At 45.3% G+C, this 16,088-nt stretch overlaps 1 protein-coding gene across 1 annotated transcript in view; it reads left to right on the forward strand.

The window, feature by feature from the left end:
- Positions 1 to 4,487, forward strand: part of LOC144790916 (uncharacterized) — a 47,931-nt gene extending 43,444 nt beyond the window's left edge. The window contains exons 4-5 of the mRNA XM_078665553.1: positions 2,212 to 2,482; positions 3,496 to 4,487. Of these exons, the coding sequence (XP_078521679.1) occupies positions 2,212 to 2,482; positions 3,496 to 4,487 (1,263 nt within the window). The remainder of the gene's footprint in view (positions 1 to 2,211; positions 2,483 to 3,495) is intronic.
- The last annotated feature ends 11,601 nt before the right edge of the window (positions 4,488 to 16,088 follow it).

Consider the following 16,088-nt stretch of genomic DNA (forward strand, 5'->3'; position numbering starts at 1 on the left):
TGAGCGTACCCCAATGGTAGGGGCCTGTGTACGCATCGTTTCCCTATCGCCTTTAGGCTCTACTGAGCGTACCCCAATGGTACGGGCCTGTGTACGCATCGTTTCCCTATCGCCTTTAGGCTCTACGCGAGCTGAGCGTACCCCAATGGTACGGGCCTGTGTACGCATCGTTTCCCTATCGCCTTTAGGCTCTACGCGAGCTGAGCGTACCCCAATGGTACGGGCCTGTGTACGCATCGTTTCCCTATCGCCTTTAGGCTCTACGCGAGCTGAGCGTACCCCAATGGTACGGGCCTGTGTACGCATCGTTTCCCTATCGCCTTTAGGCTCTACGCGAGCTGAGCGTACCCCAATGGTAGGGGCCTGTGTACGCATCGTTTCCCTATCGCCTTTAGGCTCTACTGAGCGTACCCCAATGGTAGGGGCCTGTGTACGCATCGTTTCCCTATCGCCTTTAGGCTCTACTGAGCGTACCCCAATGGTACGGGCCTGTGTACGCATCGTTTCCCTATCGCCTTTAGGCTCTACGCGAGCTGAGCGTACCCCAATGGTAGGGGCCTGTGTACGCATCGTTTCCCTATCGCCTTTAGGCTCTACGCGAGCTGAGCGTACCCCAATGGTACGGGCCTGTGTACGCATCGTTTCCCTATCGCCTTTAGGCTCTACTGAGCGTACCCCAATGGTAGGGGCCTGTGTACGCATCGTTTCCCTATCGCCTTTAGGCTCTACTGAGCGTACCCCAATGGTATGGGCCTGTGTACGCATCGTTTCCCTATCGCCTTTAGGCTCTACTGAGCGTACCCCAATGGTAGGGGCCTGTGTACGCATCGTTTCCCTATCGCCTTTAGGCTCTACTGAGCATACCCCAATGGTACGGGCCTGTGTACGCATCGTTTCCCTATCGCCTTTAGGCTCTACGCGAGCTGAGCGTACCCCAATGGTACGGGCCTGTGTACGCATCGTTTCCCTATCGCCTTTAGGCTCTACGCGAGCTGAGCGTACCCCAATGGTAGGGGCCTGTGTACGCATCGTTTCCCTATCGCCTTTAGGCTCTACGCGAGCTGAGCGTACCCCAATGGTAGGGGCCTGTGTACGCATCGTTTCCCTATCGCCTTTAGGCTCTACGCGAGCTGAGCGTACCCCAATGGTAGGGGCCTGTGTACGCATCGTTTCCCTATCGCCTTTAGGCTCTACGCGAGCTGAGCGTACCCCAATGGTACGGGCCTGTGTACGCATCGTTACACCATTCAATGTGTAGCAATGGCAATGTCACCGTACTTGTGTGTGGATTTTTTAAATTTCATAGGGAACAACTAAGGAAACAGTGTACTGTTCCAAATGCAACCAGGTTGTCATGGATACAGAGTTTTTTACACTCCTACAGGTGTCCTGGAAGATTCAGTTAGGAAAAAGTATACAATGTTGCGAAAGTTGTTGTTCAGCTCTGGCTCTATTTTCAAACCATGCATATGTGTGTAATGGGCTTAGGTGTGATGTGATTGGATGGAACATAGGATGCAAATTATGGTGGCCTATCACACACTACTCCTTGGACTCACAGACCCTCTGCAGCACAGATATAAGGCAGCATGTGGCTGTGGGAGGGCACTTGCCTGCACAACATTGGTGTGCTAACCACAGCTGCTGTCTCTGAATCCTCTGGCCCTGATTAGCTGAACATGGAGAGGGCACCTGCATTCACTGATGGTGAGAACAAGGCCCTTCTGGATGCCCTCCTGCCCAACTTCAGCAAGCTGTATGGGAGACCAGGGGATCAGGTGAGTGATGTGTGCAATACCTTGGAGTGTGCACCTGTTGTGTGTGTGACATCATAGCCACTGTGTAGTAATACTGGATAGATGCAATGTTGTTGTGAGTGAGTGCCAGGGTGCACAGTGTTGTTAGAAGAGAGTTATTTGTTGTAGTGTGGTGTGTGACAGCATGTCACGTGCTGCATTGCACCCAGATATAGCATGTCTTGTTCAGTGAGTGTCATGCTCAAAGAGTGTTTTACAGCCCTCATGTAATCTGTAGATTTACAATGTAATGCTAAGCAGTTTTGTTAGCACACAGGCCACATACTCCTGGACAATGATGCTAATGTGTGTGCCATACGTTGCCCTATTGTCATCATGTATTTTGTGGACATATGGGTGTCTTGGGAACATGCACCAGGTATACTGATGTTCTGTAACTTTACATTTGTGACAGGTATCTGCCTATGAGAAGGGTGAAATCTGGGTGGACATCGCCAGGGCTGTCCGGAGCGAGGGGGGGCCTCGCAGGAGGCTTCGAAACATAAAGAAGAGGTGGCAGGACATCCGGTGCTGGAGCCGCCGCATCGCCCGAGTCCAGCTGAAGCTGGAAGCTCCACGCCGGCATGGCGGCAGCCGGCAACTCACCCCCAACATGCTCCGGGTCCTGGAAGTGGTGTTCCCAGACCTCCATAGGCAGTTGCAGGAGGGACAGCAGCACGAAGGGGGTAGGTACATGTCTGTTTGTAGTCATGTGTGTGAGAAATGGTACCTGAAGAGCTCTACGGCATGGTCACACTCCCATAGTTTGAGTGGTGTAGTCAGACAGGCAGTTCATGCATTGGAATTCGATTGTCCCTCTGTCAGCAGCTGCTTCTTTACATGCCTTGCCCTACTCCACAGTAGAGGTTTGCTTTGGCTAATGCTTGTTTTTGACATGTACTCCTATGGTGCAGTGTCTCAAGTTGCATCTTCCTTTGCACATCTTCATGTTGTAGGGGGGTATGTCACACCTGTTCGTACCTTAAATGTAGCACCACATGTGCACTATGTCTGCCCTTCTTCATATTGTGGCACTGTTCTTGAGTCTCAACAAGTGTTTTATGCACAAGTCAGCCTCAGTGGCCTTTGTCCATGGTACACTTTCTAATTATCTTGTGTTAGCTGCAGGTGCACAATGTACATGTGCTATATTTTGGACTTCTGCATACTCACACTGGGCAGTGCGTGTGTGCATATTCTCTCCATCTGTGGCATGTTCTTTGTACATGGTATTGATGGTTTGCCACACAATGTGACTTTGGATGTACAAAGCGGTGATGGCAGTGTGAGGTGATGGAAGACTTGTTTCAGGTCCCAGGACGGCATCACATGGCAGTTTGCCCAGGACTTTTCTAATGTGGCACAGAGTCAAAGCTAATCAAACATGACCAGGTCTTGATTTGGGTGGCAGGGTTGGGTAATGAACTGTTATGCATCATCAGCTATCCTGTTGTCAGGCAGTGGATCATGATTGTGTCTCTCATACAAGTATTTTACTTGCCTATACCTTGTCTCCTACCTTACATTGAGCTGTGTGTCTCTGACATTTCTCCACAAGTAGAATTGTCATTATGAAGAGTTATGTGTCATGTGACTCATGATGCATGCCATGTTGACGAAAGAGGCCATATGATTTGCAGCTGATATGTCTGATGTGTACAGGTGACTGATATGTTTTAATTCTTCTCCTTGCTCACAGCATCATCATCTGAATCTGGAGGAGACAGAGGCGCGGACCAGGCGGAGGGACACACCGACAGTGCCACCTGCTGGGAGGTGTCAGAGGGAGGCAGTGGCACAGAGTGGGAGGAGAGTCTACAGGCCGCACGACATGTGACTGACACATCGTACCATGCCGACGAATCCGAGACAGACTCTCAGGAGGGGGGGGAATATGCAGCAATGGTCACTCATACATCTTTGGCTGCCCTCCCCTCCTCCAGTCCCATCTCCAACCTCCCACTCCTTGGTGTGCCTAGGGTCCGTGCTAGCCCCCGTGTCTCCTTTGTTCCCGGCACCGCAGCCCCTGCCCCTGTGTCCCCTGCTGCCCTCAGTGCTGAGACAGTGGACCTACTCCGGCAGATTGCAGTAGGTCAGGCATCCATGCTGTCTGTCCTCCATGGACATACACAACTGATTACACAGGTGGTGTCGTTCATGGAGGGCATGTCATCAGCCATGTCTGATCTGCGTCGGAGTGTGGCTGCCATTGAATCAACGCTGACGGCAGCTATGTACACCCAGCAGCATCTGTCCCCCCCCCATCCTTCCGAGCCATCCACCTCTGCCTCTCACATACCTACACAGCATACACGCACACGCCACAGGTCAGACACACCCAGCGCACACACACAGCATAAGAAGCTCAAAGCTCCACGCACACAGTCTCAAGGGCAAGTAGGCACACCCACAGGGAGAGGGGAGACACCTCACACACACATCCACACACCCAGTAGGACTGACTCACAGCCCTGTACCTCCACCCCCAATGTGTCCCCGGGTTCTGGTGGTAGTTTTTCCGCCCTGGCTGAGGTGTGCAGCCAGGTTTTTGAATCTACTTTCGGCGATGCCCCAACCAGTGTGGATGAATCCACTACACCTGCACCCACTCCACCTGTCCTTCCCTCTCCTGTCCATGCGGTGCCGGAGGATTCCACAGATGGTGCCCCCATAGTCAGCACAGCTGATTAAACGCCATGTGCAGGCATGTTTGGGTGAGATGACACCCATGGAGGCACAAGCTATTGCTGAGACTCTATTGGACTGGCCATTGCCCTTTAATGAGCGAGGACTCTCATTTGCTTTTCTTTTGTGATTCCGCTGAATAAAGCTGATTTTTTATTTTCAGATTTGTAGTTTGTGTGATGATGTCTGTGACTGCTGGGTGCCTGGGAGCTGGTGTGATGTTCACATTTAGGTCTACTAAAATGTGTCTATCTCCTGAGGGTAATGAGGTTGACAATGGTATGTTTATGATGTACGAGCTGGGCAGTGGTGGGCACTCTGATGCTGGGCACTCTGATGCTGGGCAGTGGTGGGCACTCTGATGCTGGGCAGTGGTGGGCACTCTGATGCTGGGCACTCTGATGCTGGGCAGTGGTGGGCACTCTGATGCTGGGCACTCTGATGCTGGGCAGTGGTGGGCACTCTGATGCTGGGCACTCTGATGCTGGGCAGTGGTGGGCACTCTGATGCTGGGCACTCTGATGCTGGGCAGTGGTGGGCACTCTGATGCTGGGCACTCTGATGCTGGGCAGTGGTGGGCACTCTGATGCTGGGCAGTGGTGGGCACTCTGATGCTGGGCACTCTGATGCTGGGCAGTGGTGGGCACTCTGATGCTGGGCACTCTGATGCTGGGCAGTGGTGGGCACTCTGATGCTGGGCACTCTGATGCTGGGCAGTGGTGGGCACTCTGATGCTGGGCACTCTGATGCTGGGCAGTGGTGGGGACTCTGATGCTGGGCAGTGGTGGGCACTCTGATGCTGGGCACTCTGATGCTGGGCAGTGGTGGGCACTCTGATGCTGGGCACTCTGATGCTGGGCAGTGGTGGGCACTCTGATGCTGGGCACTCTGATGCTGGGCAGTGGTGGGCACTCTGATGCTGGGCAGTGGTGGGCACTCTGATGCTGGGCAGTGGTGGGCACTCTGATGCTGGGCACTCTGATGCTGGGCAGTGGTGGGCACTCTGATGCTGGGCACTCTGATGCTGGGCAGTGGTGGGGACTCTGATGCTGGGCAGTGGTGGGCACTCTGATGCTGGGCACTCTGATGCTGGGCAGTGGTGGGCACTCTGATGCTGGGCACTCTGATGCTGGGCAGTGGTGGGCACTCTGATGCTGGGCACTCTGATGCTGGGCAGTGGTGGGCACTCTGATGCTGGGCAGTGGTGGGCACTCTGATGCTGGGCAGTGGTGGGCACTCTGATGCTGGGCACTCTGATGCTGGGCAGTGGTGGGCACTCTGATGCTGGGCACTCTGATGCTGGGCAGTGGTGGGCACTCTGATGCTGGGCAGTGGTGGGCACTCTGATGCTGGGCACTCTGATGCTGGGCAGTGGTGGGCACTCTGATGCTGGGCAGTGGTGGGCACTCTGATGCTGGGCACTCTGATGCTGGGCAGTGGTGGGCACTCTGATGCTGGGCACTCTGATGCTGGGCACAGGTGGCCAGGGGGGGGTGTCTCAGACACACACTCTCATACTTACACATACAATTACTTAGCAGACGTATGTCCCACACGTCTATTGCACTGGTGTTGTGCGGTGAGCTGGATGACGTACATCGAGCTGGATGACGTACATGCAGCACGTATAACACTGGTGGAGTGCGGTGACGTACCGTACCCCGAAGTCGATGACGTAGGTGCGGTACGTCTCCGTATGACACTGGTGTTGTGCGGTGACGTACCGTACCCCGAGCTGGATGACGTACATGCGGCACGTATAACACTGGTGGAGTGCGGTGACGTACCGTACCCCGAAGTCGATGACGTAGGTGCGGTACGTCTCCGTATGACACTGGTGTTGTGCGGTGACGTACCGTACCCCGAGCTGGATGACGTACATGCGGCACGTATAACACTGGTGGAGTGCGGTGACGTACCGTACCCCGAAGTCGATGACGTAGGTGCGGTACGTCTCCGTATGACACTGGTGTTGTGCGGTGACGTACCGTACCCCGAGCTGGATGACGTACATGCGGCACGTATAACACTGGTGGAGTGCGGTGACGTACCGTACCCCGAAGTCGATGACGTAGGTGCGGTACGTCTCCGTATGACACTGGTGTTGTGCGGTGACGTACCGTACCCCGAGCTGGATGACGTACATGCGGCACGTATAACACTGGTGGAGTGCGGTGACGTACCGTACCCCGAAGTCGATGACGTAGGTGCGGTACGTCTCCGTATGACACTGGTGTTGTGCGGTGACGTACCGTACCCCGAGCTGGATGACGTACATGCGGCACGTATAACACTGGTGGAGTGCGGTGACGTACCGTACCCCGAAGTCGATGACGTAGGTGCGGTACGTCTCCGTATGACACTGGTGTTGTGCGGTGACGTACCGTACCCCGAGCTGGATGACGTACATGCGGCACGTATAACACTGGTGGAGTGCGGTGACGTACCGTTCCCCGAAGTCGATGACGTAGGTGCGGTACGTCTCCGTATGACACTGGTGTTGTGCGGGATTGTGTGGTGCAACGTACCCAGACATGACAGTCGTGCAATGGAGATGTGCTCGTATGGCAACACGTACAGGTATGTTGGTGTTCGTTGTACTCACCTTCTGCGCCGTCGTCGGTTTCTATATACGAGGTGGTGGGCGTACAGGATAGGGATGACACGGACGATGGCGTTCATGTCTTGCTTGTCGTGTACCGGGTGCCGGGTTTGACGGAGTGTGGGTTTACGGTAGTTTAGAGCTCTCGTAGCAAAAGAGCCGTACGGTGTGTGTTCGACACGGATCGTACTTCCTGGGTCGGAAGGCGCGGTCTATTTACGTACGGACGCAGCGTGGTGCGTCAGCCGACTGCAAATCGTACGGATTTTCGATTTGTACGGTGTTTTGTACGAGTCGTACGGAGCCACGCATTTATTTGTGATCGTACTTGCTGAATCGTACGGGGACGCCTACGGGTGCTATTCGTACGGGGAAAAACGCTCCGAACTGCAATTCGGAGCGCTTTTTACCGGATCGGAATCGACACCATGTGTGTTAGGTGTTAGGTAGAGTGTACGATATTAGATTTTTACCGCGTTTTAGTTGTGGGTGTGTGAGGTGAGGTAATATGTTGAAATGTTACAAAGATAATATGTTTGGTGTATAGATATGTGTTTTTATATATGTATGGGTGTTTTTGTGTGGGTGGGTATGTATTTTATTTTTTCCAGGTTATCGTCGCGTTTTACTGTTTTTGAGGAGTTTCTTTTTTTTCGATCAGAGTTGTGTGACGAGTATTATATACTCTTATTTTTGCACACAATTATTTTGGATTTCAAGTTTTCCAGGAGCGTTTTTTTTTAACATTACTATTTTCGGGTTTTCTATCGTATATCGTGTCTATTACATTGGAAAGGAGTCGCTATGGATTTGCTTGTATTTTTGCTTTTTTTGGGGACTTCTATGGATTGTATGGGTTTTTGCAATGGTGTCGTATGGATTGCTTGGAATTGGATTACGTTTGAAGCTGCAACAGAACTGTAAGTATTTACCAAAATTTTTGTGGGTGGGGAAACTGTTTTAATTTTTGCTTTACTTACGTTGTATGTGACATTTTGTAAATACATTATCTAAATACATTTTATATATGTTAATATTATGTATTTGATAATTTAATTGCAAATTGTTACATGTTAAAATCAAGGAATTTAGGAAAGAAAATGCTTAATTTAACATTTAGTTTCTTTGGTGAGTTTAGGTCCGATCAAAGTTACTGATTGCTCCATTCGGAGTTCCTGGTAACTCTGTTCTTTTTGTAAGGATTGTATTAATTTGTGAAGGGTTGGCGTTCCTCGGCCTGTAGTTGCTTGGAAGGCATTGTGCCATCCTTCAACTGCATTGTTTGTTTTTGCTTCCTTATTTAGTGTGCTATGGTAGACATTCCACCAAGCTATTTGGTATTTGGGTTGTCTTCTATGGCCTGATCTGTGTAGCTGTCCTACCCATGTGTCTTCGAAGTAGTCAAGCATAGGGCTAAGTTTTTCTTCGTTTCTTTTATAGTAGGGGCTGTCTATTAATAAGTTATAGTGCTCAGTTACATCTGTTAGTGGAACATAGGCTAGGGCGATGAGTTTTTTTATTTGATAAGCAAATGTGCTATCAGTGGCGTATTGGATACTCAAGGTAGATTTTTGTAGATGTCGCCAGATACATTGATTAAAATGGTAATAGCAACCTTGTATTGCTGTGTGAGGGTATGTTTTAAGGATGCTGTTTATCATTGCTTTTTCAAAGTCAATGATAATTTTTTGTGGAAAATAGTTGTTAGTATGTTGAATGACTTCAGTTAGTATTTCTTGATATGTAGCTTGCTGTTTGTTTGGTAGAAGGGCATAAAGGAATGGAATATTTGCATTTTGGAAATGACCATGGATGGTGTATAATTGATAAAAAGGTTTGGGGCATACAGAAAAAGTACCGTCCATCATCCAAGTTTGGCATTGGGTAAGTTTAGTCATGTTGTTTGCTGTGGCAAACAGTATAATTCTTTTATCTTTAGATTTGTTGTCATAGAGTATAAAATTTTCTTTATTGTGAGTTACAGAGAGTTCAGGGGGAATTAGCACTTCTTCAAAAGTTTTTGGTGTGGGAGGAGTAGTGCATGTTGCTCTTTTTTGTCTAGCTACAGTTCTTTTAAGGGATTCGATAGATGGTAATTGGCTAGAAGCATGTTGGGGAAGTACACTTAAATGGTGTTTCAGAATTGCAGTTGTTGGTTGATCAGTTCTAGTACTAGCTTCTTTAAGGGAATCTAGCATTTGTCTAATCTCTATTTCTGTTACATTGGGTGGGTGATTATGTTCCTTAGTATAAGTAACAGTAGTTTCCTGAGTTATAGCTCTACCATAACATTTGTTGGCATAATATTTCGTACACTTCCAAAACTCTTTCAAATCTTTTTGTTTCTCTTGAGTGTAGACATATCCCATGTAACAAAGAAGCATTTTCCCTTTTTGTGAATAAATGAATTTAGCTCCTTCAGTCATGATTGTATTGTAGTGCTAGGAGGTAATTAAAAGAGAATGTCATTACATTTTTTGTAAAAATAATGTTGTATTCTAATAATACAGTTTAATACATTTTTTATGTACCTGTAATTCTTGTGATGATTTCAAGTTGATCTTTTCAGGTGTTGATGTTCTTCAAACTGTTATTTTCTGTGTATATCTTTTTGTACCTGTGGAAGTTGAGAAAATGTGTACAAATATTTTATTACTATTTATGATATTTTGATAGAGGTTTTTAGCTAGTTTCTATTTAGTTACCTATCTATTAAATGTCGAATTTACATTTCAATTATATACTTACTTATTTATATTTAACTTTTGATGTCCAGGTCTTGTGTAGGTCTTCTGTATTTTCTTTTTGTCTGTAGGATAAGTATTAAAAAAAAATATATATATTTTAAGTATTTGGCTTTTAAATATAGGTGCGAGGTTTGAGAGTTACATTTTCGATGGCTAATAATGTAGTAGTACTTACTTTAGATAGGTGTAGCTGTCTTTATGTTGAAGTCAATCAGTTTTCTTTCAGAAATCCTGCAGAGTTTCGTCTTCCTTTAGTTAGGAGATGTAGGCTGCATTTTTTGTTTGCTGTAATCTTGTTTATATAGTATTAGTCTAATTGTTTCAGAAATAGGATTGGTTGTTTAAATTGATAGTCTGTTTTTATTTGTGGATTTGATTTTTTTTACCTGTTATACTAATTGCTTTCCTTATATGGGTGACGCCAATTAACGTTTTTTTAAAGTGTAAGGCCTTATTTAGTATAGGTAATGTTATCGTTATATTTGTAAAGTGGAGGAATATATATAATTTGCAGTAAGAAATGTTTAGTTGTTCGAAATATTGTTTATGTATTATAAAATGTATGTTTGTTTTTATTTTGTGTTATAAATGTTAGGAAATTATATAATATATTTTATCCATTTATATAAACAATATATGAATAATTATGATTAGTATGACTAAATTTTAAGATAATAAAGTGATGTATTCAAGGATGTAGTAATGTCGATATTTTTAAAAAACGATAAATTTGCTATCTATATTTTTGTATTCGATATTTTGACTGTTTTTTATTTAAATATGTGATAATCGATGTATTTGAAATCGATAATGTTGTTAGTCGATATTGTTGTAGTCGTTGTTTTTTGTAGTCGATATTGTGGTTTCGATATTTTTGTGGTTTGTTGTTTAAGTATAGGCAATCGATATTTTTGTAGTCGATAATTTGTCATCGATATTTTGTCCAGTCGATATTCGGTCTGTCGAGGTTATGTCAGTGATCCGGTAACAGTTAAGTAATGGAGATGTTTTTTTGTGTCTGTTAATGTGTATCATGTTTTGTCTTCTGATTAAAAGTTATAATTGATGTCTGTTTATCATGAGAAATGTCTCTCTTTTGTGTGATGTGTATTTTTTTCTTTTTGCTTCTGCTCACAGATCATTCATGGATTGTTCTGGGTGATTTTAAGGCTGACAAGGCACGTGAGTTTGGTTGGTTGAAAAGAGATGTGTTTTTGCATAATTTCTTTGAAAAGAAATGTTTGTGCATTTTACATATTATTGCATTTTATCCTTTTATGAATTGTTCCTGCTGGTCCTGTGTGTCAGAAGTGACACACAGTAAGTTGCATTTGACAGCCAAATCTCCACTACCTGGTGATTTGCTGTCAAAAGGAGGGTGAGGATTTTAAACCTGACAAATTAAGCAGGCCCGAATATTGTTAGTACATGACCTGGTGTTGTGCGTCACCGCTCATTTATATATGCTATTTTTTTGTCTATGCTTTTTGTGCTTGATATACAGTGAGTATATCTGATGGCTTGACATGTCCGTTTTGTGCGTTTTTTTTGCATGTTTTTGTTTTATGTTGCTGCTTATAATACTATTACAAGTTTACCTGTGTTGTGAAGGGATATACATGACGATGTGTATCCTGCAAACAGTTGGGTAGATTTGCTTTGGCACTAAATTTCACAGAAAAACAGACAACACTTCATCAGTGTATGTCAATTTTGGCTTTAATGGTATTTGAAGGAAAATAAAAAAGAGATATACAGAACCAAAGTGTGTCACATGCTGTTAGTCACCTACTGCCCCTCCCCTTAAGGAACAGGCAGCCCTAAAATTATGTATCCTGAATTGGACGTAAGGATAAATTATAGATCTGTGACTTTTGTGCATGGTGACCTAATTTTTATATTACATTAGTCAGTTTTTTTCTGCTTCCTAAGTAGTGTATGGCCTTGTACCATAAAGGAAACCAGGTTTCATTTTTCCCTGAAGAAGGAACTGGAACATTAGCTGAGATTACCGTATATGGTGTAGCGGCCAGTGGTAGAGTTTACATTTGTGTATTATTTTGACCTTTTGTGTATCACCCATACTCTTGGTATTGTGTCACATGCCTGACTATCACCCACGCGCATCGTGCCTAGTTATTGGGATTTTAGCTGTGTCCTAGTTCCATTTCCCTTTTCCATATTCTTTTCACCAGTTAGCCCATTTCTTTATTGTTGGTGAATTATTCAGGTTCACACTTTCAGATTGCAGTAATGTACCATGGACCCCCATCTTATGTATAATTCCCTTTTGTATAACCAGACTGTTTTCCCTGATAATCATTATTATGCGATTTTTCTTTTGAGATGTTCTAGATAAGTAATTTAGGAACACCTATATGTAATCATTGAGATAAAATGTGTTTACCCCATTAGACGATGCCACTATGTGTGAGGACATCCATTCAGATAGAATTCCCATGTCGCTATCTACCCTTGGATGGTGAAGGATATGCTCTCACACGGAAACCCAATTGAAGAGCCTAGAGGCACTGTTTTGCCTACTGCCTTTGTTTTTGTATTACCTTTGACAATGACAGTGTATTTCAACGCAGAATTGTCCCATGGCATATGGCCAGTCCTTTGAAGATTGCAGGCCACCTGTTTTCAGTCCCCTTGTTATACAATAAACTGTTTAAAGCATCGCACTTGCTCTATCAGACTGCATTGGACATTACAGAACCAGAATTTCAGTGCAAAAGAGCGCCTGTCATGTACTGGTAACCTCTGACAGTGTGCAGTCCCTTGAGTCCATTGGCCTGAGTTTTGGCCACACCCCCCCCTTTTCCTTTGCTTCAACGGAAGTGCAGTGCACCGGAGGATCCAAGATTGGCAAAAGGCACTCCATTCTGGTGCCCATGAAAGAGCAGACTGAGCGTCCTCTGATACTGAATGATGAGTGTTGGAGGTCTGCACGAGATGATTTGTGCTCATGATCAATGAAGATCATGCTATCTGTAGTGTCTGCCGCAGACGAGAGATACTGGTGCACTGCCTTGAGACATTGAGACTTTCGAATGAGCTATGAGTGTTTGCCAGGAGGGCACTCCAACGGATACTGAGAAGCACCATTTACATGAAAGGCCTGAATGAAGAGCCCCATGCGGAAGAAAACAACAAAAGAAGATTTGATGGACAATAGAAGCCTGCCAGAGAGGCTTTTGAACGGACTCTGGGCATAGTTGGTTTCACAAGTGGTTTCCGTGCGATTGCATATAATGGATGTTACGAGACTGATTCTTATTATTTTTCTGGCATTGTTTTAAAGTAGTATTCTGTTTAGTAAAAGCAGAATAAAGTCCATTCTCTGTGGAAGAGTATACCCTTTTCACCTCTCGCCACTGTTTCACCTGAACACATAATAAGTTACTGAAATGCATAGGAGCCATAGAGCCATAAAAATGTTACTAGATAATTTTAGGATTTGCTTTCTGCTTAGGGTTGTGAAAAACGATAAATTTTGTTTGTAATAGTGGTCATTACTTTCTCCTGTTGTCTATATGTTCTTAAAAACGTGTTTTCTAGTGTTTTTAAGCATGATGTTGTCTCTGATGGGTGGGATTGTTTTCACTACCCAATTGACTTCTGCACCCACCTCCCAACCTATGTATTTTCTTACTACTACTTCTTTGCATTCTTTTCATATCTTACCTGAACACGAGCAGATTAGAAGGTCGGAATTTGTGAATAATTCCTGTGTACAGCTTCTGCATCAACACCAGTTAGTAATGAACACCACAAATTGTTGGGTGTGTGGTTTTATGCCACATACTACAGATAGAGGTATTCCCTATTTGGTTCTGTCATTTAGTTACAATGGGTCTGTATGGGCATATCAGACGATGTTTATTTATGCCAACGAAGTCTATCCCTTGCGTTCCATGAAAGATAATTTGAGTAATAATGCCTTAGTGAAGGGAATAACGGATATTATTGACATCGATTCAGATACAGACTGAGTGATTGCCTATGTAAGGGTAAAAGGAGGGTCTGAGGTTCTGTGAAATCTGAACCCGTGGGTTCCATTTTGTGTATGGCAGCCATTTTGTGGTTGCTCTCACATAGGCCATGATTGTGGCTGAAACTAGTCTTTTAAGGACATGTAGACCTTAGCTTGAGTTCATGCTGACTCCTGTTTGACCTGAGTGAACTGACCCTGTTGCCTGAAGCTGACCTTGTTAAACCAGTTCCTGCCCTTTAGCTGATCAAGATTGAGGATCAAAGCACAGGACATTGTAGAGTTTGGTATGCACACACACACCCCTTAGCCTGCTTCTTATCTGTTTCTGTTCCTTCTTTTATGGTCTGTTTATGATATGGGTTGTGGTCCTTTTATTATGGGTTTGTCCGGCTTGTGTAAGAAGGAATGTTAGGTATTTTGCATGCTTGCAAAAGCTAGGACTGCCCCTTACTTGTATGCTGAAGTTTGTAACCCTGAGAGCATATAAAATGCCTCTGTTCTCTGTACTCTTCAGGCTACCTCATTGAGTTGCTACGGCTTCTGTGTGACGTGGCATCACGTATTAAATTTAATAAAGATGTCTTTTCATATTTTCAGCTTCTGTGCCAAGTTCTTTTTTTATTAGTAAGTATTCCCTGTGAATGAAGATTACAGTTCTTCACTTGTCAGAATTCCTAAAGGGATGTATGCAAAAAATGACATCTTTCAGAAAGTTTGCTGTGTTTGTGGTGTTGTTAGCATTGCTCAAGGCCCAGCATTGGTCAAACTTCAAATTCTAGCAGACTAAAGAACATTTTACCAGAGTAGATGGAAACAAAACAGCCAAACCTCAATCAAAACCATCTGCAGGGTTGGTAAGACTAAGAAGTCCTCACAATTCCACAAATCCCACGTCTTTTTATAAACAAGCACTCAACGAAATACCAGTGACGGCCATACCTCTTCCTAGTAGAATCGTGTCTCTAAGCCTGTATGGTGAAAGTGATGTTGTTTGATAGGCCTAGACATGCAAGCCTAATCTCTAAAAATTCACAATGCCAGAAGGAACCTTTCAATCGATATTGCTCTACAGAGAAGACTCTGAAAAAACAAGGAGATACAAAAAAAGGACCATTTATGGCTCCACCACCATCTGACATAAGAGAATTAACCTCGCATGGCCCTGCTGGACCAGAATGAATCCTCAGAATCACTGTGGCGTCTTCCCTTTTAATCTCGACAGACAGACACTGGGTATGAGAGGGAAGGGAAGACATGCATGCAATGTGAGAAGAAACCAATGGTCTACCACAGGATGCACTACCCAAGATCCATCCACATGGAAACTAGACCGTAAGAATGGAAGTACAGTATTTGTTTCACTCTCAACAAAATCCACTCTGCACATCCTCAAGATCGCCGAATATTTGATGAGAACGAAATAGACATTCTGGGAAGAGGGAAACACCCAGTTCATTCTTTCTGCTTCTACATTGTTGACATTGTGTATGCATTCATGGGTGTTGTTTTGTTACACAACCGATTTGTGAAGCCAGCATAAAGTGGGGCTTGCACCTTGTTCCGCCCTGCCATTTGGCCTAGGATTTAATGGTGGTGTTTTTGGTTTACACAAATATGACTTTGTTTCCAGAAAAGGAGTGGAGTTCAGAGAACTGTGAAAAATTGCCACCAATTTCTTAAGGTTCCTTGAGCAGCAATGCACATTGAGCTACTTTGGGTGGCACTGCTCAGACCCCTGACCTCGATTGTGACAGGAGAAGTGTGGTGCAGCGGCCAGAGCAGCTGACTCCGGAGTCTGGGGCTCACAGTTCGATCACGGGCAGCTCAGCATCATGTGACTGTGCAATAGCTCACTTAATCTCCCTAACGGCCCCAGCGCCTTGAAACCTTAAGGGGTGATATGTTTGCTCTTTACAAATATGGATTGTTTATTTATAGTAATCATGGTTGGTAGAGAGAGAGAGAGACACTCCAGTCGCAAGACTATTTTTGGGAGGAACCAGCACTGAGTGGCCCTTCAGTTGCTCTTTGATGCAGGGGCTATCTTCTCCAAATCAAGTGCAATTGGGTCCACTTTTAACCCCTTCGCTGCTAGGCCTTTTCCCCCTCCTGTGCTAAGGCTTTTTTTGGTGTTTTGGGGTAGTGCGCGCTTAGGCCCTTGTAACTTTTTGACCACATAAGGGATCCGCGCCAAATTTGCGTCCTTTTCTTCCAACATCATGGGGATTCTAAAGGCGCCCAGGGTTTGTGGATTCCCT

Source organism: Lissotriton helveticus, chromosome 11, assembly GCF_964261635.1.
Source record: "Lissotriton helveticus chromosome 11, aLisHel1.1, whole genome shotgun sequence".
Taxonomy (NCBI): Eukaryota; Metazoa; Chordata; class Amphibia; order Caudata; family Salamandridae; genus Lissotriton; species Lissotriton helveticus.